The 21564-nt window shown below is 41.7% G+C and overlaps 1 protein-coding gene across 8 annotated transcripts in view; it reads right to left on the bottom strand.

Moving 5' to 3' along the window:
* PSD3 (pleckstrin and Sec7 domain containing 3) overlaps positions 1-21564 on the bottom strand; it is a 674009-nt gene that overhangs the window by 251113 nt on the left and 401332 nt on the right. Inside the window, exon 1 of one of the 8 annotated variants that reach the window (XM_068233681.1) lies at positions 17753-17771. The exons of 6 other annotated variants lie outside the window; for them this stretch is intronic. Coding sequence is in view for 1 of the 2 variants with exons in the window: in XM_068233676.1 (XP_068089777.1) it covers positions 1456-1536 (81 nt within the window). In the remaining variant the exon portion in view is untranslated. Of the gene's footprint in view, positions 1-1371; positions 1537-17752; positions 17772-21564 lie in introns of those variants that run through there. One more of the 8 variants, XM_068233676.1, reaches the window with a different exon arrangement.

Here is a 21564-nt window from a genome sequence, read left to right as displayed (position 1 = left end):
GAATAGCTACAGTGGGCATCAACCAGCTGCATGTACAGGCTACAGATTTTGCAGCACGCTCACATACCAACCATGGAGCATGGCAGCGGTGAGGCAGGACACGGTGTAAAGGAGTCTGGGTTTTCTGTGCAATGCATCCAGTCATCCCTTTAGATCAGGGGTCCCCAACCTTTTCTGGCCCGGGGACCGCTTTAGATCATACCTGTCAAACTCCAATTTGGCCCACAAAGCCATCAGATTTGGCCCTCAGGTGGTTTCCCTACTTGCATTATGTTTGGCCCACTCTAGACCATCAGAAAAGCTATATTGAAAGGTAAACCCTAGATAATAGGGTAAACCCTAGATCACCAGGGAAGCCATATGGGGAGGGGGGCAGCGCTAGATACCAGGAAACTGTAGAGAAGACGGCAGGGGGCCACTAAACACCAGGGAACTGTTTAAGGGAAGGAGGGGGCCATTAAACACCAGGAAGCTGTATAGGGGAGGGAGGGCCACTAAACATCAGGGAACTGTATAGATGAGGGGGGGGGCACTGTGTAGGGGATGGAGGGGGGCTATTAGACACCAGGGAACTTTATAAGGGAGAGAGGTCAGTCCATGACTTAGTCCCAGAGCTCAGTTTCGGACCACTATGTATTTCAATTCAACACCCCTGCTTAAGATTTACTGCAGCCACCAGAGGGAGCTCTTCTGTATGCCAGAACACAGATAACACCTCTCAAGGGATGCAGAAAAGCCTCATAAAATGTCTCCTTCCCCTGCTTTGTGGGAGTCCCACCTCCCAGAGTGTCGGACCAAATCAAAGTGAGAAGCAGGGCTGTGTTCTCCCTATTGGCTGCCTGGCTCTCTCTATTGGCTGTCTGACAATGTTACTGAATGGAGATAGCAAATGAGAGAGTGAGTTATTTGGCTGGTAAGAGCTGGAGAAAAATACCGAACACTTTTGTTTGATTTACCGAATATGTTTATCTTTGTAAATTGCTTAAATTTCTTGACATTTCTTGAGATTTTTAACCATTGGTAATTTACCTCACTAGCCCGTAATTTACCTCACTAGCTGGTAATTTTAATTTTCTATGCGGTGAAATGAAATTTGGGAAGGTGATTGGTAAAATCAGCTGTTTTATCACCGAATGCAGTAATGCTTAGTGAATTAAGGCCATTGAAAACCCCCCAACCTCAATTTATTTAACAATTTTTGATGAAAAAGAGGGTGGTGCATTCAGAATGTTGCTGTAGAACTATAGGTTTATGAATACAACTGAGAAGCAAAGAAAAAAGCATCACATTCATAAATAATCAAAGCGTTACATTCCTTTTATTGGGATATGTGAAATCCATTTACAACACAATGATTTTTACAGACTGGTGACATTGTTAATGATCATCCACATGTGTGATTTATATCTGCTTCCAAAAGTCCATTCAACATAAATTACTGGATAATTCTGCTATCTAATTGGAAGGTTCTTTGCATGGCTCAGTGTTTGCGGTACAAGGACAGGCATGGCTGGAAGTGCAATATACTTCACAAAACTGTTCAGGGAAAGAAAACAGAACAGAGAAAACAGCAGTGGGAAGAGACTAAATATACAACCAGTTAACACTGTGAAACAAGATAAAAAGAACATAAAACGTCTATATATTCTTTTATCCTTTCCAACAAAAATATGCATGACTACACATTTACAGCAGAGAACAATGCGGTTTGAGAAGCAAAATATCATTGAAACCCAGGTAAAGCTACTCATTGCAAACAGAACAGTGTTAAGGCTCATACACACATCAGACTATAGTCTTTGGAAAACGAAAGATCACAGACCAATCTTACCACCCTTCATGTAGTATGAGAGCCATACTCTACACAGTCTATTCTATGGAGCTGAACTCCCCATCAGAAAAAAATCTTTGCAAGATGCTGAACACAAAGATGCTGTACAGACACAAAAGATCAGCATCTGCAAAAGATCTGTTCCTGCCAAAGATCCATTCCTGCAAATTGCATTCATAGTCTATGAGATCTGCAGATCATCATACACACCATGTTTAACTCACATTCATCTGCAGATCAGACAATCATCTGCAGATCTGAAAATCCATCCTGGTGGATCTGATCTGCAGATGAATGTCTGTTAAACAAGGTGTGTATGAGGATCTGCAGATCTCATAGACTATGCCCGCATTTTGCAGGAATGGATCTTTTGCAGGAACAGATCTTTTGCAGATACTGATCTTTTGAATGTCTACAGCATCTGTGTGTGCAGCATCTTGCAAAGATTTCTGTCTGATGGGGAGTTCAGCTCCATAGAATAGACTGTGTAGGTATGGCTCTCATACTACATGGAAGGGGGTAAAATTTGTCTGTGATCTTTCATTTTCCAAAGACTATGGTCTGATGTGTGTATGAGCCTTTAATCATAGGCATATACACTGCTTTTAAAACAAATTTAAAATGTATGCATAGCAGTAGCAGAAACAAAGGAAGAAAGGTAGTGTTGAACCAATCAATCTACTATAAACGATATATAAAATGCTACAAAGTCTCTAATTATTTAGTGGTAGACTTTGTGCATAGATAAGGAACTGGCTAATGGACAGAAAGCAAAGAGTTGTGATCAATGGATCATTTTCCAAATGGGTGACTTTTAGCAGTGGGGTCCCACAGGAATCATTACTTCAATACTCTACAATGTATTGATTAATGACCTAGCTGATTAAGTAGAAAATAATGTTACTACGTTTGCAGATGATACAAGTTGTGCAGAATTATCAACACACAGAAATATAGTGACACATTGCAGGAGGATCTGGATATGATGACCATATAGGGGAGTAAATGGCAGATTCAATTCAATTTGAAAAATGTAAAGTCATGCATTTTTGTCTTACCTATAGTCTAGCACCAAATAAAATAAATGGGATACAGATGAAAACGTCAAACTTGGAGAAGGACCTGAGAGTACTTGTTGACAAGTTAAATCATATGCAATGCCAAGCAGCTGCAGTTAAATAAAACAACGTTCTGGAATGCATTACAAAGGAAATAAAAAGACTTAGGATGCTAGAATACTGTCCCCGTTTAGCTCTCTCATAAGGCCGCATCTGGAATAAGGAATTGAGTTCTGGGCACCCCATTATAGGAAAGATATTGCAGTTTTAGAGCAGGTGCAGAGACACAATTGAGTGGAATGGAAGGTCTCACTTACCAAGTAAGGTTAGATAAACTGGGCTTATTTAGTCTGGAGAAAAGATGCCTTAAAGAAGATTACTAACATGTATAACACCAGAGGGAAATATGAGCTTTTTAGTCTCTAGTCTTGTGCAAATGACTAGGGTACACTATCTGCATATGGAGGAAGAAAGTTTTTGCTATCTATTTAGGGAGGGGTTGTTTACTGTAAAAGTGGTTATAATGTGGAATGTCTTACCACAGAAAGTAGTTATGGCAAATTTTATATCTGCATTTAAAGTGGTCTTGGATGCTTTCCTTGCATGAGGACTGGTGCACACCAGAATGGATCATATGCGTTATTTAAAATGCTTGCAGGGGGGAAACCGCTAGGCTAATGAAAGTGAATGGGATGGTGCACACCACAGCGGTTCGGCAGAGGGGCTGCAGCATTTTTTAGATTTGTGAGGCGTTTCTGCCTCAATGTTAAAGTATAGGAAAGTGGAAAACCTCTCTGAAAAAAGCTAGATCAGAGCGGTTTTCCAGGCGTTTTTGTTACAAAAGCTGTTCAGTAACAGCTTTACTGTAACAATATTTGTAATATGCTACACAAACACGCTCCAAAAAACACTAGGCATGTTTAGAAAACATGCCTAGAATCGCTCTGATATCTGCTTCAAAAACCTCTAGCGTTTTGCAGATCTGCTAGAGGTTTTTGGTGTGCACTGAGCCTTAAAGGACATTTTTTATCCAGGAATTGTACCTGCCATCTGGAATTGGGAAGGATTTTTTTCCCTTTTAGGGTTAACTTGTCCAAGTCTTGCAAGGGGGATGTTCACCTTATCCTGGATCAGTGATCTGCAAACTTGTAGTACCTTAACAGCTGGAGAGCCAAGTTTGCAGATCACTGTCCTGGATCAACGTAGATACCGACCTCATACCGACCTCTATTAGCCTGTGATAGTTAGCTGCTACGCATGAACTGTTTCATATGCACTGTTATCAGCCTGGGATATTAGCTGCTATGCATGGACTGTTTCATCATATGGTCGTCTATTAGCCTGTGGTATTGCCTGCCACTGCTCCCCTCACGGACTGTTACATACGCGGCAGATCGCCACGAGACTGCCGCGCCCCCCCCCCCATATGGACTTTTACAGATGTACTGTCATCTTATAACTGCTGTGTGTGCTCCCTAGTAATTCACTTGCATGACAAACCGACTGTCGCTGCACCTCTGCACTGCCCACACATGCCTTACTCCCGTATGAGACCCACTGCCACGGTCAACTGTTATAACCCATGCAACAGGTACTGTAAATGATTGGGTTTTTCTTTTTTTTTATTGATGCCACTGATACGTTGCGAGCGCAGTGTCGGAACCCCAACATCTTCGATGCACTCCCATCCATCTCAGGGCACCATCACCTATACCAGAGCGGAGCTCCTGGTATGGGAGTCCAAGGCCCAGGTACTGCCCCTGTGGGATACAGTCCAAGCTCATCTAGACCAGTTGACCCGTAGGTTCAGACACCGGGCCTAGGGGGAGAAGAGCAGGCGCACAAGTAAGGCTCAAAAAGAAAGGACTGCGGTCACCTATCCCAGCCATTCTGCTAGCGAACGTCCGCTCCCTCCCGAACAAGCTAGACGAGCTGCTTCTATTGCTTGGCAGCAAACCCACGCTTGGTAGCAACTCCCCGGTACTCTGCTTCACAGAGACTTGGCTGAATGACAACATCCCGGATAACTCCCTCCATCTACCGGGCTTTGACCTCTTTCGCGCAGATCGCAACCAGGCACTCTCAGGGAAAAAGAAAGGCGGAGGTGTCTGTTTTTACATCAACTCCTCCTGGTGCTCCAGCACGACAGTCCTGCAGAAAAGCTGCTCCCCAGACATCGAACTCTTACTGATCAACTGCAGGCCTCAGTACTCTCCCAGGGAATTCAACGCCTATGTCCTGGCGGGCGCCTACATCCTCCCGGACGCTGACACCAGCAATGCACTGAGCACTCTCAGTGATGCCATCTCAAGGTGGGAGACACACCTCCCAGACTCCCTCTTCATCATTCTGGGGGATTTCAATAGGGCAAACCTACGCCAAGAGCTGCCCCGCTACAAACAACACATCACCTGCCCCACAAGGAACCAGAGCACCCTGGACCACTGTTACACGGTCCTCAAAGATGCGTACAAGGCCATTAGCCGAGCTGCCTTGGGCAGCTCTGATCACTACCTAATTCACATGATCCCCACCTACAGAAGACACCTTGAAACCACAAAGCCGCTTGTCAAGCCTGTGAAGAAGTGGACAGAGGAGGGGAAGGAGCAACTTCAGGCCTGCTTCGACAGCACCGATTGGTCAGTTCTGGAAGCTCCCTGCCTGGAGGAATGGTCAGAGAATGTCACCTCCTACATTAGATTCTGCGAGGAGTCATGCATCCCAGCGACAACCATCAAGGTCTTCCCGAACAACAAGCCCTGGTTCAATGGAAGGCTACGCAGGCTCCGGAGGCAAAAAGAGGGAGCCCACAAATTTGGTACACTGGAGAGTTTCAGGGCAGCCAGGAACATTTTGAAAAGAGAGTTGAAGGTGGCAAAGAGAGACTACTCCAACAAGCTGAGTCGCAACCTCCAGTCCAACAATGTCCGGGAGGTCTGGAAAGGCCTAAGGGCAGCCACCAACTTCAAGCCTCCTTCACAACACATACTTCCGAGCACTGCACTAGCTGAGGATCTCAACAAATTCTATTGCAGGTTCGAGGCCCAACCCACCCACCCTGCGGTTCAAACGACCACATCCCCACCCAAGCATCCACCCCCCTCCTCTCCGCACTCGCTGGTCACACTCCCTCAACACAGCTAACAGTCCAGGAGTCCGAGGTGCTATAGCACCTCTGGAAGCTAAACATTAGGAAGGCCTCTGGCCCAGATGGCATATCCCCATCCTGTCTAAAAACATGTGCGGGTTAGTTAGCCCCGGTCCTTACCTCCATCTTCAACAGATCCCTGGAATTGGGCAAAGTTCCCTCCTGCTTCAAAAAAGCCGACATCATCCCGGTCCCCAAGAAGCCAGGAGTCACGGACCTAAACAACTTTAGACCCGTCGCCCTAACCCCGATTATCATGAAGACCTTCGAGAGACTGGTCCTCTCCTACCTGAAGCTTCACACTGCCACCCTATTGGACCCTCTACAATTTGCATGCAGGGCAAACCAGTCTGTGGAAGACGCCATAAACATCTGCCTTGCACATATCACTGAAAACCTGGATAAACCAAAGACCTATGCAAGGATCCTCCTCCTGGACTTCAGTTCCGCGTTCAACACCATCTGCCCAAACATTCTGCGCGACGACCTGGAACGGCTCGGTGTTGACCCAACCCTTTGCACCTGGATCAAAGACTTCCTGATGAACAGGACACAGCTAGTGAGACTGGGAGGCTCCTCCTCCAGAGTAAGAACCACAAACACAGGCGCCCCGCAAGGATGTGTACTGTCTCCGATGCTCTTCTCCCTGTACACAATCAGCTGCACCTCCTCTACGGATACCGTCAAGGTCATAAAGTTTGCGGATGACACCACCATCGTAGGACTCATGGAGGATAATGCGGAGCTGGAATATCACAGCGAGATCGAGCGGATTCTCAGATGGTGCTTAGACAACAAACTTGTACTAAACACAGCAAAAACGGTGGAACTGATAGTGAACTTCAGAAGAAACGCTCCACCACCCAGCTTGGTCATCATTGATGGCACCGAAGTCACCAGGGTACACAGCACGCGGTTCCTAGGCACCACCATCACGGAGAACTTGAGATGGGATGAAAATACCTCTACTACCCAAAAGAAGGCCCAGCAGAGACTGTTCTTTCTGAGGCAACTGAGGAAGTTTGGCATGTTTGGCATGCCCAGGGAGCTACTGACCAGTTTTTATACGGCGACCATCGAATCTGTCCTCTGCTCCTCCATCATTGTCTGGTACTCGGGGGCAAAGGCAAAGGATAGGCTCAAACTCCAGAGAGTCATCAACGAGACTGAGAGGATCATTGGGTCGCCCCTGCCACCCTTGGACCTTCTCCACACATCCAGAATGAGGTCCAGGGCAAATAGAATCACTCTGGATCCCTCCCACCCTGGTAACCACTTCTTCAGTCCCCTCCGCTCGGGACGTCGCTATAGGTCCATCTACACCAAAACCACCAGGCGTAGGAACACATTCTTCCCTCAAGCGGTCACTCTCCTAAACTCAGATCCTCTCCCAATGCCATCTCCTAATCCCCTTCTGCACCTGGGTGCACTAGAGGACGAACTTGCATAATATAGTGACAATCGTTCTATGTGTCTTTTGCTATGTTGTAATGTTTCGTATAAATTGTACTGTGTGTAGTGTTACTTGTACTGTTTGCACTGCCAACCTGTCCTATGTCCACAAATAATTCCGGGTGCGGCGCCCGTCGCACTTGGCGAATAAAGTCATTCTGATTCTGATTCTGATATGTAAAGGCTAGTTGCAGATCATATTACCTGGTTGAACTCGGTAGATGGATGTCTTTTTCCAATACAACTATGCAACCACCATATACCAGAGTCCAAGATAGTTCTATATACCAGAAATACTACACACACAATTATTATTATTAGTAGTAGGAAACAATTAAAGAACATATAACAAAGGCATTTGGAGACCCGTAAAAGAAGAAAGGTCTGGATCTGAAAAATATAATCTGCATACCAATAAGGACTCTCTTTCAGATCCAGTGTTCTAAACAGGAGTTCCCAGTCCTGATCTTAGGCCTCACCAATAGAGATGTTCCCGAACCGTTCGCCGGCGAACATCTCTAAATCCATAGGGGTTTTACTACTTCCGGGTCGCAATGACCCGGAGTAGTACGCCTGCGCTGCCCGGCGAAGCGCGTCCTAGATCGCGCTCCTGTTGCCGGGCACTCTCTGCGCATGTGTGTGACGTCATGAGTGACATCACGCTCATGCGCAGAGAGTGCCCGGCAACAGGAGCGCGATCTAGGACGCGCTCCGCCGGGCAGCGCAGGCGTACTACTCCGGGTCATTGCGACCCGGAAGTAGTAAGAGGCCCAGAGAGGTTCGCCAGGCGAACGGTTTGGCCCATCACTACTCACCAACTATGCATATTTAGTGAATTTTCTCTCCAGAACACAGGGAGGTTAATTACTGATCAAACAAATTACGGTTGTGTTCAAAATTATTCTGTAATCAAGTGTTTTGGCCAGTTTGACATTGATTTTGATAATTTCAGTCATCTTGTTTACAATTAAATCAAAGAGGCACTTGTAAGTCAGACAAATATAACATAACATTTATAATGAAATAACCACAAATGTCTTTTCTGTGCTCACATAATTATCAGTTTTATTCAACCCCCAAGTGACATTCATTCTTAGTACTTAGTACAACATCCTTTTCCAGTTATAACAGCTTTTAAATGTGAAGCATAGCTTGACACAAGTGTCTTGCAGCGATCTACAGGTATCTTAGCCCATTCTTCATGGGCAAAAGCCTCCAATTCTGTCACATTCTTAGGCTTGCACGCTGCAACTGCTTTTTTTAAGTCCCACCAGAGGTTCTCAATTGGATTTAAGTCTGGTGACTGCGATGGCCACTCCAAAATATTCCAGCCTTTAATCTGCAACCATGCTCTAGTGGACTTGGAGGTATGCTTGGGATCATTGTCCTGTTGAAAGGTCCAACGTTTCCCAAACCTTAGGTTTGTGACGGACTGCATCACATTTTCATCCAATATCTCCTGGTACTGAAGAGAATTCATGGTACCTTGCACACGCTGAACCTTCCCTGTACCTGCAGAAGCAAAACAGCCCCAAAGCATGACTGACGCCCGCCATGCTTCACAGTAGGCAAGGTGTTCTTTTCTTCATAGGCCTTGTTCTTCCTCCTCCAAACATAGCGTTGATCCATGGGCCCAAACCATTCTAATTTTGTTTCATCAGTCCACAGAACACTATCCCAAAACTTCTGTGGTTTGTCCACATGACTTTTGGCATACTGCAGTCCACTCTTATTCTTTGGAGACAGCAAGGGGGTGCGCCTGGGAATTCTGTCATGGAGGCCTTCATTACGCAGTGTGCGCCTTGTGGTCTGCGCTGAAACTTCAGTACCCGCATGTGACAAATCTTTTTTCAGTTTCTCAGCAGTCACACAGGGACTTTTCTCCACTTTGCGCTTCAGGTAGCACACAGCAGTCGAAGTCAGCATCTTCTCTCTGCCATGACCAGGTAGCGTTTCAACCGTGCCCTTTGCCTTGAATTTGCGAATGATGCTTCCTATGGTGTCTCTTGGTATGTTTAACATCTTTGCAATCTTCTTATAGCCATTGCCCTTCCTGTGAAGAGAAATCACCTCTTCTCTTGTCTTCCTGGATCATTCTCTTGACTTCACCATGTTTGTAAACACACCAGTAAATAAGTCTAGAAGGACCTGAGTATCACAGTCATTTTAAATCTGCCTAATTGGTGCTTATTATGCTTGATTGCTGCTCGTTAACATCCACATGTGTTTTCAATACCTGATCGAAAACACTTGAATGAACCTCTGTTCTTAAGAGTGGTAGTCTTTAAGGGGTTGAATAATTGTGTCAATGAGAACATCACAAAAAAAACATTTAATACTGTAGTATTACAAAAACAATTGATGTCATTTTAGTGGCATTTGGTTCTTTAAAAAGTCCTTGTAGGATTTCATTCTGAACACAATTACAAATGTACACTAAATTTCCTAAAACCATTTACAGCATTGGAGGTTGAATAATTTTGAACACAACTGTAGCTACATTTTCCAATGAGATAATGTCAATGAGATATAAGGCAGGTTTCTGAACTACTGTCCTACATATGCAATCTGCAAAACATTGGCATATGCATTATAAAAAAATAAATAAAAAGGGCACTCGACTAAAAGCATTCCACAGAAGTACTGTCTACTGCTGGGCTATTTACAATGAGTCCTGCTCTACATTTTATGCTGCTTCTCGCAAGTCTGCTTGAGCAATATTGTAGGCTTAGAACATGCCATATTAAGACTAAAATAGTTAGAAGTCAAGTAGGTGCATCAATGCCCGCAAAAAGGTAAAAAAACGAAAAAAAAAATCAAGAAAACCAAATTCATCTAAAATAAAACATTTAGGGTCTGATGCACCAACAGCAATTTTGCTGTCAATAAGAGCACCACCTGTTAACTCATTAGCATTGCGCGCATTAGAGAGGTAATGCACATGTTTCTATGGTAAGGCGCGGCCCCATGGTAACAATTGCACGGCAATCTTAACGGTAAATTGCTGTGCGATTTCTGGGCACTGCAGTCTTACTGTTAGTTAATGCCTCAGCCCCTAAGATCTTAAAAAGATGCAATATTAATTGACAGTTTAAAATTTTCTTCTATGGCATTCCCACTACTGTACATTAAACCATATGCTTTGACAAACTTTTTTTTTAAAGGTTAATCTTTGCAATGGTCAGAAATATTAGCCCAGTGCAACCAGCACACGCTGCATGTGTGTGTTCCAGTGTTTATGCACTTAAAACTAAAGCAATGTTTCGCAGATTATTTTTAAGAGGCACTGTAATAACATATAGAAGTAAATTATTTAGAATACCCTCTTTTGTTGATTATCCTGGTTTCTGCATCAGAAACACTTCCCATATCTATATATTTCTATGTAACCCCACCCTCCCAGAGATATCACAGCCTAGGCTGTTTAGCTAAGTGTAATTATCCCCCCAGAGCATTCTGGGAGATCAGGTATTATTTTTAATGGCTTCATAACACAGAATAAACAAACATTTTGCAGCAAAGCATGTGTCAGGAGTAAAGATGTCACCACCACTGATACATATCAGAATGTAAATCAGGGTGAGGAAACATTTTGCAATGGGTGAACATTGACTAAATAATTTATAAATGGATATTGTAAGAAATAAGTAATTTTCAGTAGAGTTCCTCTTTAATTTTACTGTATATGTTTATAGACTAAAGACTATCACAGAGACTAAATTCATGATACAACGGACCAGACTTCAAGTATGCGTGTAAAAAAAAAAAAATTGACATATTTGGTTTATAGGATCTGCACCACCAACTCACAAAATAATCTCTTTTGTTATACCTTTGATACACATCAAAGGAAGCAAAATATTACACACACAAATATATATATATATATATATATATATATATATATATATATATATATATATATATATATATATATATATATATATATATATATATATATATATATATACACACATATACATATATACACACACATATACATACACACATACATACATACACAGGTCCTTCTAAAAAAAAATTAGCATATTGTGATAAAGTTCATTATTTTCTGTAATGTACTGATAAACATTAGACTTTCATATATTTTAGATTCATTACACACAACTGAAGTAGTTCAAGCCTTTTATTGTTTAATATTGATGATTTTGGCATACAGCTCATGAAAACCCAAAATTCCAATGTCAAAAAATTAGCATATTTCATCAGACCAATAAAAGAAAAGTGTTTTTAAAACAAAAAAAAGTCAACCTTCAAATAATTATGTTCAGTTATGCACTCAATACTTGCTCAGGAAACCTTTTGCAGAAATGACTGCTTCAATGCGGCGTGGCATGGAGGCAATCAGCCTGTGGCACTGCTCAGGTGTTATGGATGCCCAGGATGCTTCGATAGCAGCCTTAAGCTCATCCAGAGTGTTGGGTCTTGCGTCTCTCAACTTTCTCTTCACAATATCCCACAGATTCTCTATGGGGTTCAGGTCAGGAGAGTTGGCAGGCCAATTGAGCACAGTAATACCATGGTCAGTAAACCATTTACCAGTGCTTTTGGCACTGTGAGCAGGTACCAGGTCGTGCTGAAAAATGAAATCTTCATCTCCATAAAGTTTTTCAGCAGATGGAAGCATGAAGTGCTCCAAAATCTCCTGATAGCTAGCTGCATTGACCCTGCCCTTGATAAAACACAGTGGACCAACACCAGCAGCTGACATGGCACCCCATACCATCACTGACTGTGTACTTGACACTGGACTTCAGGCATTTTGGCATTTCCCTCTCCCCAGTCTTCCTCCAGACTCTGGCACCTTGATTTCCGAATGACATGCAAAAGTTGCTTTCATCCGAAAAAAAGTACTTTGGACCACTGAGCAACAGTCCAGTGCTGCTTCTCTGTAGCCCAGGTCAGGCGCTTCTGCCGCTGTTTCTGGTTCAAAAGTGGCTTGACCTGGGGAATGCGGCACCTGTAGACCATTTCCTGCACACGCCTGTACACGGGGGCTCTGGACGTTTCTACTCCAGACTCAATCCACTGCTCAACAGGTCCCCCAAGGTCTGGAATCGGTCCTTTTCCACAATCTTCCTCAGGGTCCAGTCACCTCTTCTCGTTGTGCAGCGTTTTCTGCCACACTTTTTCCTTCCCACTGAGGTGCCTTGATACAGCACTCTGGGAACAGCCTATTCATTCAGAAATTTCTTTCTGTGTCTTACCCTTTTGCTTGAGGGTGTCAATGACGGCCTTCTGGACAGCAGTCAGGTCGGCAGTCTTACCCATGATTGCGGTTTTGAGTAATGAACCAGGCTGGGAGTTTTAAAAAGCCTCAGGAATCTTTTGCAGGTGTTTAGAGTTAATTAGTTGATTCAGATGATTAGGTTAATAGGTCGTTTAGAGAACCTTTTCATGATATGCTATTTTTTTGAGATAGGAACTTGGGGTTTTCATGAGCTGTATGCCAAAATCATCAATATTAAAACAATAAAAGGCTTGAACTACTTCAGTTGTGTGTAATGAATCTAAAATATATGAAAGTCTAATGTTTATCAGTACATTACAGAAAATAATGAACTTTATCACTATATGCTAATTTTTTCAGAAGGACCTGTATATGTATATATAGATAGACACACACACACGCAATGCTTTTCATTCTTTAGCAGTGTACATGTTAACACCTGTCATTGTTAAACTATGCAGAAAATTGTAACCATAGTTACAAATTTTCAGAAAGAAAAGTTTTGAATTATATGCAGTCAGGTTACATTAACTATAAATGTTCTCTAATGTTAAAGCATCCTATGAGATATGTCAGTACATTCTAATAGACAAAAAAAAATACTTGTTGCTAATAACTAATAAAAAATGAGCCATTACGACAAAAACTAAATTTTAGTCAAGATAATTTCCCAGCAAACAGCACAGTCACTGAAGTGGCAACTACCAGTATTAAAGGACAGCTGAAGTGAGAATATGGAGGCTGCCATATTTATTTAAACAATGCCAGTTGTGTGGCAGCCATGGCAGTCCTGCTGATCTATTGGCTGCAGTAGTGTCTGAATAACACTAAAAACAAGTATACAGCTAATCTTGTGAGAGCGGACAATAATGCCAGAAACACTTGATCTGCATATGTTTTTGTTCAGGATCTATAGCTAAAAGTTGTTTATAAGGAAATAAATATGGCAGCCTCCATAACCCTCTCACTTCAGTTGTCTTTTAAAGCTTTCCTTTTACGATTACATCATCAATTTAATAGGAATACCTAGACAGCTCATGGTGACCCAGACCCACCTGGAAGGTATAAAGGGCTAAAAGAGACCAAAAAGCCTTCTATCATAAATCAAAGATAAACGTAATGTTGCCTTCTAAGAAAAAACAGAAGGTATTTGCAATACCTCAGCTTGCATTGATCAGAACCAACAAGTCCAAAACAGATATTATGTATGTTGGATTGGTGTGGCTCTGTAAATTTTATTAGCAACTAGAGATGTCGCGAACCTCCGCGAAAAGTTCAGTTCGCGAAAAAGTTCGCGAACCGCAATAGACTTCAATGGGGATGCGAACTTCAAAATTTTCAAAAATTTCTACTGGCTGGAATAATGTTAGAATACATGTTTCAAGGGTTCTAATACCTCCCTCCACCCTCCTGTTCCCATTCATTGATCTAAGTCCCCATGTCATTGAACGCAGTCTCACTAAGATGCCTCCGTCATTGCGATGTCAGAAGTGACAAATCCATGCATTACTTCCTGTTTAGCGTATTAATTGTACGCAACAGAAAGTGATGTGCGAGGACATCTTGTGGCCAAATAGTAAAATTACACTTACATACATTTATTTCACAGACCTACACATTTTAAAATTAACTCTTTATTCTCCACACTCCCAAAAATACCGAAATAAAATTTTAAATAGAAAAAAAAAATCACAATTAAAAAACAAAAAAACAACAAATAGTTACCTTAGGGTCACATACACATACACACACACACAAACAAACACACGTCAACAGGGTATATTACTCATATTTTCTAAAGCTATGGGCTTGTAAAAAGTAGTGGACGCAGAACTGAAAAAAATTCACCTTTATTTCCAAATAAAATATTGGCGCCATACATTGTAATAGGGACAAAATTTAAAGGGTGTGATAACCGGGGGACATATGGGCAAATAAATTACGTGGGTTTTAATTATGGTAGCATGCATAATTTTAAAACTATAATGGCTGAAAACTGAGAAATAATGATTTTTTTCCCATTGTTTTTCTTAATATTCCCGTTAAAATGCATTTAGAAAAAAATAAATTCTTAGCAAAATGTACCACCCAAAGAAAGCCTAATTGGTGGTGGAAACAAACAAGATATTGATAATTTCTTTGTGATAAGTAGTGATAACATTATTGGCAATTGGTGATGCATAAGGTGAAAAAACACAGAAGGATGAAGTGGTTAAAATTTAATTATCACAAATAACTTCTGTTTTAAGACAAACTTACATTTAACCATCAATTTTAGTGAATGCATACTTTCTAACATCACATCTCCATGCTGTGCTGTTGTACTTGCATGTGATGTATGTGTTGCATGTGATGGAGATAGAGCCTTCTGTCATGCTGCCCCTACTCTTTGGAACTCTCTGCCACACCCAGTAAAGACAGCACCATCCCTGGAGCTATTCAAATCCAGACTGAAAAGCCACCTGTTTAGCCTGGCATTTCCGGACCTATAAAATTCTTCCTCTGTGCCACGATGGTCTGAGCCATGCTTATGCGCTTTGAGTCCTATGGGAGAAAAGCGCTCTACAAATGTTATTTGTTGTTGTTGTTGTTGATGTGACTGAATGCAAAGAAGTCCTGTACAGGACATTTTTGGCAGAAAAACACTTTAGAAGTTTTTCTTTAAGTATTGCCTTTTTGTAATCTAATGGACCCATTTGAAGGTTTGGGAAGAAATTAATTTAGAACACCTTAATTCCATAATTACCAACAGAAAACATATAGTAGTCGAAAGTGAAACCCTAGTGTGGTTTCTATACAATATTTGGGTTTGAAATTTGGAATTTTTAACCACTTCACTATTGCCAGGTGAATCACCTCTCAGTACCAAACCATTATTCACTTTCAGTTGTATGATACTTTGTCTGACCAGAAGTATTACACAGATTACCCAAGGCCACATAGGGCTTTGTTTCCAAAACTAAAATGTAAACCATATACATTGTCCAAAATGTGTTTTCTTACGTTTATTATTCTCAAAGTATGTTTTCCACATAAGGAAAGTTAACGTGTATGTGATCAGTCTGGCTCCTTTGGTAGAAATGTAAAATAATGATATCAAATTCACAGTTTTGCTGAACTCCGGTATATAATTCACTTAGGAGGCCAAAGCTATTTTTGTATTACCATAAGGCTGTTGCAGTGTACTTTGTTTGGAATTTATCTTATCAAATGTTTGTCCCTTCTGTGTCTCTGTCCCCCTTCGGTGCCTGTGTCTCTTTCTGTGCCTTTGTTCCCCCTTGTGCCTCATTGGCCTGCTCTGTGCCTCTTTGTCCCCTAATGTGCCTATTTGTTCACCTCTGTGCCTCTGCCTCCCCTTCTGTGCCACTGCTCTGCTCTGTAGGTCTTTGACCCATTCTGTGCCTCTGTCCCCTTCTGAATAAGCAAATGTATTGAGACAGAAGCAGTGTGTGTAAAGAAGACAAAGGTCCGGGCAGGCCGCAGACAAGCATCAACCAATGAGGTTGGGACAAGCAGCTGACAGGCATCGCTAAAAATCCAACTAGCGGATTGTGTTGGATGGGATGTACCAAGGCTGACCCTATGCCACTACATAGTACACCATGCCGTTGTCCCTCCTACCCCCTCCACAGCAAAACTGTCTGTTCTGTGTCTATATAGAACTTGCCCCAGAACTGTAGCCTGAGGGACCGGGTCCTGAGCCGTGTGTCAGAATAATTGTGCATACGTACGCACTTTAATTCAATCTAAGCTAGAGCTTCTGATGGTTAAAATAAATGGTATTCAGACACAAAGGAGGAGTTTGCCTAGTTAGCAGAAAAACATTTTCAAGAATACAAAAATAAAAATACCCAGTTGAAATTGTCATGTTTTATTTAAGTCAGAGTAGATTTTTTTCTCTAGAAAATATCAAGCTGGGGCTTCAACAGATAAAGGCAAGAAAGACATAATATGTGGTCTAAGGCATTTCATTCTTTAACATAGTGAAAAACAGGAGGGGAAATTTATAAGCCGAGCTGAGTGGTGACAGTAAATATGTCTTGCATTGCTCCAGATCTGCAATAGGTACCGTGCAATCGATCTGAAACATAACTATTCAGCGCTATGTACTAGAACAGATGAGGATCATTCAACACATTTTATATAAAATACATACATACTTCGATGCGTTACCTTTCTATAGGTGTGATAGTTATTATAATGTTAGTACCGGTTTCTGTTCAAGGATGGTCTTATAATTGGATTAAGAAAGACTCTCATAATTGTGCTCTAGTGTTCTATTGTCCGTTATGCCATGGTGGGAACGGATGAATAAAAGCAATGGTACCGAATTTCTTTAGAGACTGAAGTACAAGATCCTTGTGTTAGTATAAATTGAATACTTTGCTAGCATTCTACCTATAAAAATGAACTGGCTCTCCAGAGGTGGACTGCAGCTGCCTCGATCTTACAAGTGGATGTCCTAGCATTGTTGTTAAAAGCAATGAATTCAGTATCCCTCCCAGTTACATGGGTACAACAGTTTAAAACCTATTTTGACATGTAGGTACTGTAACATGTTTCCGGCAGCTGTCATGTTTTAAGGAATGATAAGAAATAATGAAGCAGACTATATAGTATATGACTAAATGACAGCCCCTATCTGCTGGGCAAGATAAGCTTCTGCTGACCTATAAAGCAAGCTCACCAGAAAAATACATAACCATGCTCTTTATTCCATTACAAATCATTTAAATAGTCAACGGCTCTCAGAAGGTTGTTGCCTGCAGACGCATAACTGCAGTATGATTTAAATCAATTTTCTAGCTGGAGAATAACAAAACTCCAAAGCACGTTGGTAAGTAATTACATTCAGGTCATCTCTAGCAAAGGAAGTGTGTTTAGATTCACACTGAAGAAATAATTATAAAAACATTCCAATCTATTGATTTTAAGCAGAAAACACAAACATAGGAGGAGAATGGAACTAATGAGCAACTTAGCCAAATTCTGTTCCATTGGCACTTTATTACCTGGGGCAGGAATTCTCAAAGTGGCTGCCTTTTTGCAGGCGTGCCACAACATTCTCTTGGGCTGCTATAGCAACCAGAATATGAAGCTCTATACAGGCCTGCCTCAGTCATCATTCTTCTTTTGCTGCATCTTCGATTGCTATACTCCTCAGTAGTGAGGAGACACTTGCATTTATCATACAACCAGTGAATAAGTGGACCTCTTTGCCTGCCAGAGGTAAGAAAGAATCACTGGCTGTTGAAAGAGGACAAACTATAATGGGAAGAACCCTATAATGTGAATGGCAGAAACCGGGATACTCTAATGCTAGAGGCACTTGCAGGGCACTATAATGAATTGTGTCCAAATACGGACATTACAATGCAAAAGGCAATACAATGGAGGAGACACAATAACATAAGAAGGACTGCAGTGCTTGTGGCACTAACAGGGGGTGCTATAAAGGAGGGGACACTACTGAGGGCACTATAATGTAGAGGACACTAATAACGGCATAAGCACTACAGAATGCAACTTAAAGTAGTGGCACTATCAGGGCACTATAATTCAGGGAAACTAATAGGGGCATTAATGGAGATGCACTAATATTAACAATATGATTCAGAGGGAATATACTACAAAAGGCACTAATAAGGGCAGTACAATGCAGAGGGCTTTAATAGGGATATTAATGCAGAGGGACTAATGGTAACACTAATGCAGGAGGCATAAATAAAGGCCCTATTATGGAGATGAAACTTTCATTTTTCAGCACGACCTGGCACCTGCTCACAGTGCCAAAGCCACTGGTAAATGGTTTACTGACCATGGTATTACTGTGCTCAATTGGCCTGCCAACTCTCCTGACCTGAACCCCATAGAGAATCTGTGGGATATTGTGAAGAGAAAGTTGAGAGACGCAAGACCCAACACTCTGGATGAGCTTAAGGCCGCTATCGAAGCATCCTGGGCCTCCATAACACCTGAGCAGTGCCACATGCTGATTGCCTCCATGCCACGCCGCATTGAAGCAGTCATTTCTGCAAAAGGATTCCCGACCAAGTATTGAGTGCATAACATAATTATTATTAAAAACACTTTTCTTTTATTGGTCGGATGAAATATGCTAATTTTTTGAGATAGAAAATGTGGGTTTTCATGAGCTGTATGCCAAAATCATAAATATTAAAACAATAAAAGGCTTGAACTACTTCAGTTGTGTGTATTTGAATCTAAAATATATGAAAGTCTAAAGTTTATCAGTACATTACAGAAAATAATGAACTTTATCACATTATGCTATTTTTTTGAGAAGATCCTGTATAATGGGCATGCACATTAGAATGCCAGGAGAACCAACAATGGTAATAAAGGGTTACTAAAGCATGAAGAAGGGAGCATTATAATAAGGGAACCATTATCATAAAGAGTACTATGGGGAAGTATAAAGGAATGCACACCTAGACAGATAATTAAACACTTAATGTAATACAGTATATGAACAATGATACGTTCTTGGGTGCTGTGTTTGCAATTGGAACACTGAAGTACACACACAAACCCTGTGTTTGTCTCACATTTATTTTTAAAAGTGGCTTAATTACTACCAGCCACCATCGTCTTAAAGTTATAGCGATGTACAGAGGCGCCAGTAGGATAAAACACGATAAAACGTTTAAAACATTCAGGTGGTGGTGGTGGACCAACCAACCCCATATGCTGTTGCTTATGTCAAACACAATTTATTCACATACTCCAAAAAACAACTGCGACGCGTTTCACGGGCAAGATCCCGCTTCATCAGGCATTAACCAACTGGAGTATTACACTACAATACAAATGACAGAGATATAACCAAATCAGGGAGCTGTATATATACACATGTAAATGGGACATTAATGATATGGATGTATGTTATATTACTAGGTGTGGTTGGCGTTCAATTGGTAGTTAGCTATATTGTATTGTTAAGCTAGCGAGAGTGTATATAAGCTTGCCGTGTCGGGGCTGAGGTGGGTTAAGGGGGTGGAAGGAGGAGGGGAAAATGGCCCGGAAGGCTATTCAGACCGATATAAAATAAAGGGGGAATAAATGGTATCCAGGAGCCCATGTTATGACAAGTAGGGAGGTGGCCTGGGGAGGGAGGTGAAGGATAATCCTCAGAAAGATGGTGTAACACCAGGAATTGTCATAACGGAGAGTGAAAGGGAGAGAGAGTCGCCAAAGATATGTATGGGGAAGGGTGGTTGAGGATCACTTACCAGCTCTAGGTCCCGATAGAGTTTGGCACCTTTGTGAATTTCTACTAAACACGGTTAGCGCTGCTTATCAGGTAGAATACTAGAAGGCTCTGCTCCTATCATGGACAAGCAAAGACCTACAGACATGAGATAACTTTCTGATTTGGTCAAAATTGGCTAAAATGTATGACTGACTTCACATCTTTAGCTATCTTTCCCTCATAAAGGCCCATACACACGTCTGATTTTTGCGGACGGGTAGTTTGAACGTCTCGTCGTTCAGTCGTTCGCTCGCCAAATCGGGCGTGTGTACAGACTGTCGTTTGCGTGATAAGACTGAGCTTGAGAGATTCGCCCGGCGGATCGCTCAAACTCAGTCTTATCTCGCGAACGACAGTCTGTACACACGCCCGATTTGGCGGGCGAACGACGGGACGTTCAAACGACCCGTCGTTCGCAAAAATCAGACGTGTGTATGGGCCTTTAGTGTCAAACTTCCACCTAACACAATTAAAGAGTCAATTCTCTGAGAAAATTAAGAATCTGAAAATAATAAAAAAAAACGCTTTGGCCCAGGCCCATATGCAATTCACCTTTTCACCTGAGTTTTCCCCTAGGAGATAATTTTCCATCTTCGATTTAAAAACTTTGCAGCACTTTTTAACTAAAAATGTACCAAGAAGTGGAAGTAAGAGAAATATCAAATAAATATCAATAAAATGCTCATGTTGAGCATTTTATTGCTTGCTGGTGGCTTAAAATGCATTTTATTTACAAGTTTAAAAATATCACCCAGTAGAAAAACTCAGGAGAAAAAGTGAATTGCATACTGTATGTGCCTTGATATGCTATTGACATTTTGCTCATGTTTGCCATTGTCTCATTTAATGCCTTGGAACTGTATCTGCAGCTTTGATAAAAACTTGAAAAACTGCTCCATATTCTCCGACTGCTTCACAGCCCTCTTGCAAACAGATCTTTATTATTTTAGCTTCCAACTGCAACATGAGTTAAAATAGCAAGTGGCAAGTTAGTCTTCCAATGGTCACCTGAGTGACAACTGTGTGAGTAGGAGTAAAGAGCCATATGAAAGTGTTCTGTTTGAATTGTAAAAGGGAAACAGCATCAAAAAAGCCAAAACTAGAGAGTTTAGATATTTTTTTTCAAGTATTTCATCCACCGCTGCAGATTTTTATTTCTCTCAGGAAATAGACTGAAGGCAGATATAAAAATTATCCATAAGTCTGATTTTTCTCTTTGCATCACAGAATTTTTTTTGAATAGTTAGGCCTGGTTTACATTAGAGTTTTTCTGCGGAGTCGGCATAAGGATTCGGTCATCAGGAAAAACTGTCAGTTTTTACAGCCAGTGTGCTGTAAACTGTCAGTTTTCAATTTGTTACTATGTAGCTGCAAAACCTTTTGTGTCCGTTCCGCTGAGCAAAACGGTCTGGAAAATTAGGTCCTGTAGCATTTTTTCATCTGCTCGACGGAACAGACCATGGAACCGTACGGTCGGTTCCGTTGGCAAACGCTAATGTGAACAGGGCCTTAAAGAGGAATAATTTTAGTTTAAAGAGAAACCGTGACCAA

The sequence above is a fragment of the Hyperolius riggenbachi genome, chromosome 1 (genome assembly GCF_040937935.1).
Source record: "Hyperolius riggenbachi isolate aHypRig1 chromosome 1, aHypRig1.pri, whole genome shotgun sequence".
Taxonomy (NCBI): domain Eukaryota; kingdom Metazoa; phylum Chordata; class Amphibia; order Anura; family Hyperoliidae; genus Hyperolius; species Hyperolius riggenbachi.
Note: the sequence above shows the minus strand (reverse complement) of the source record. Positions and strands in the feature narration are given on the sequence as shown.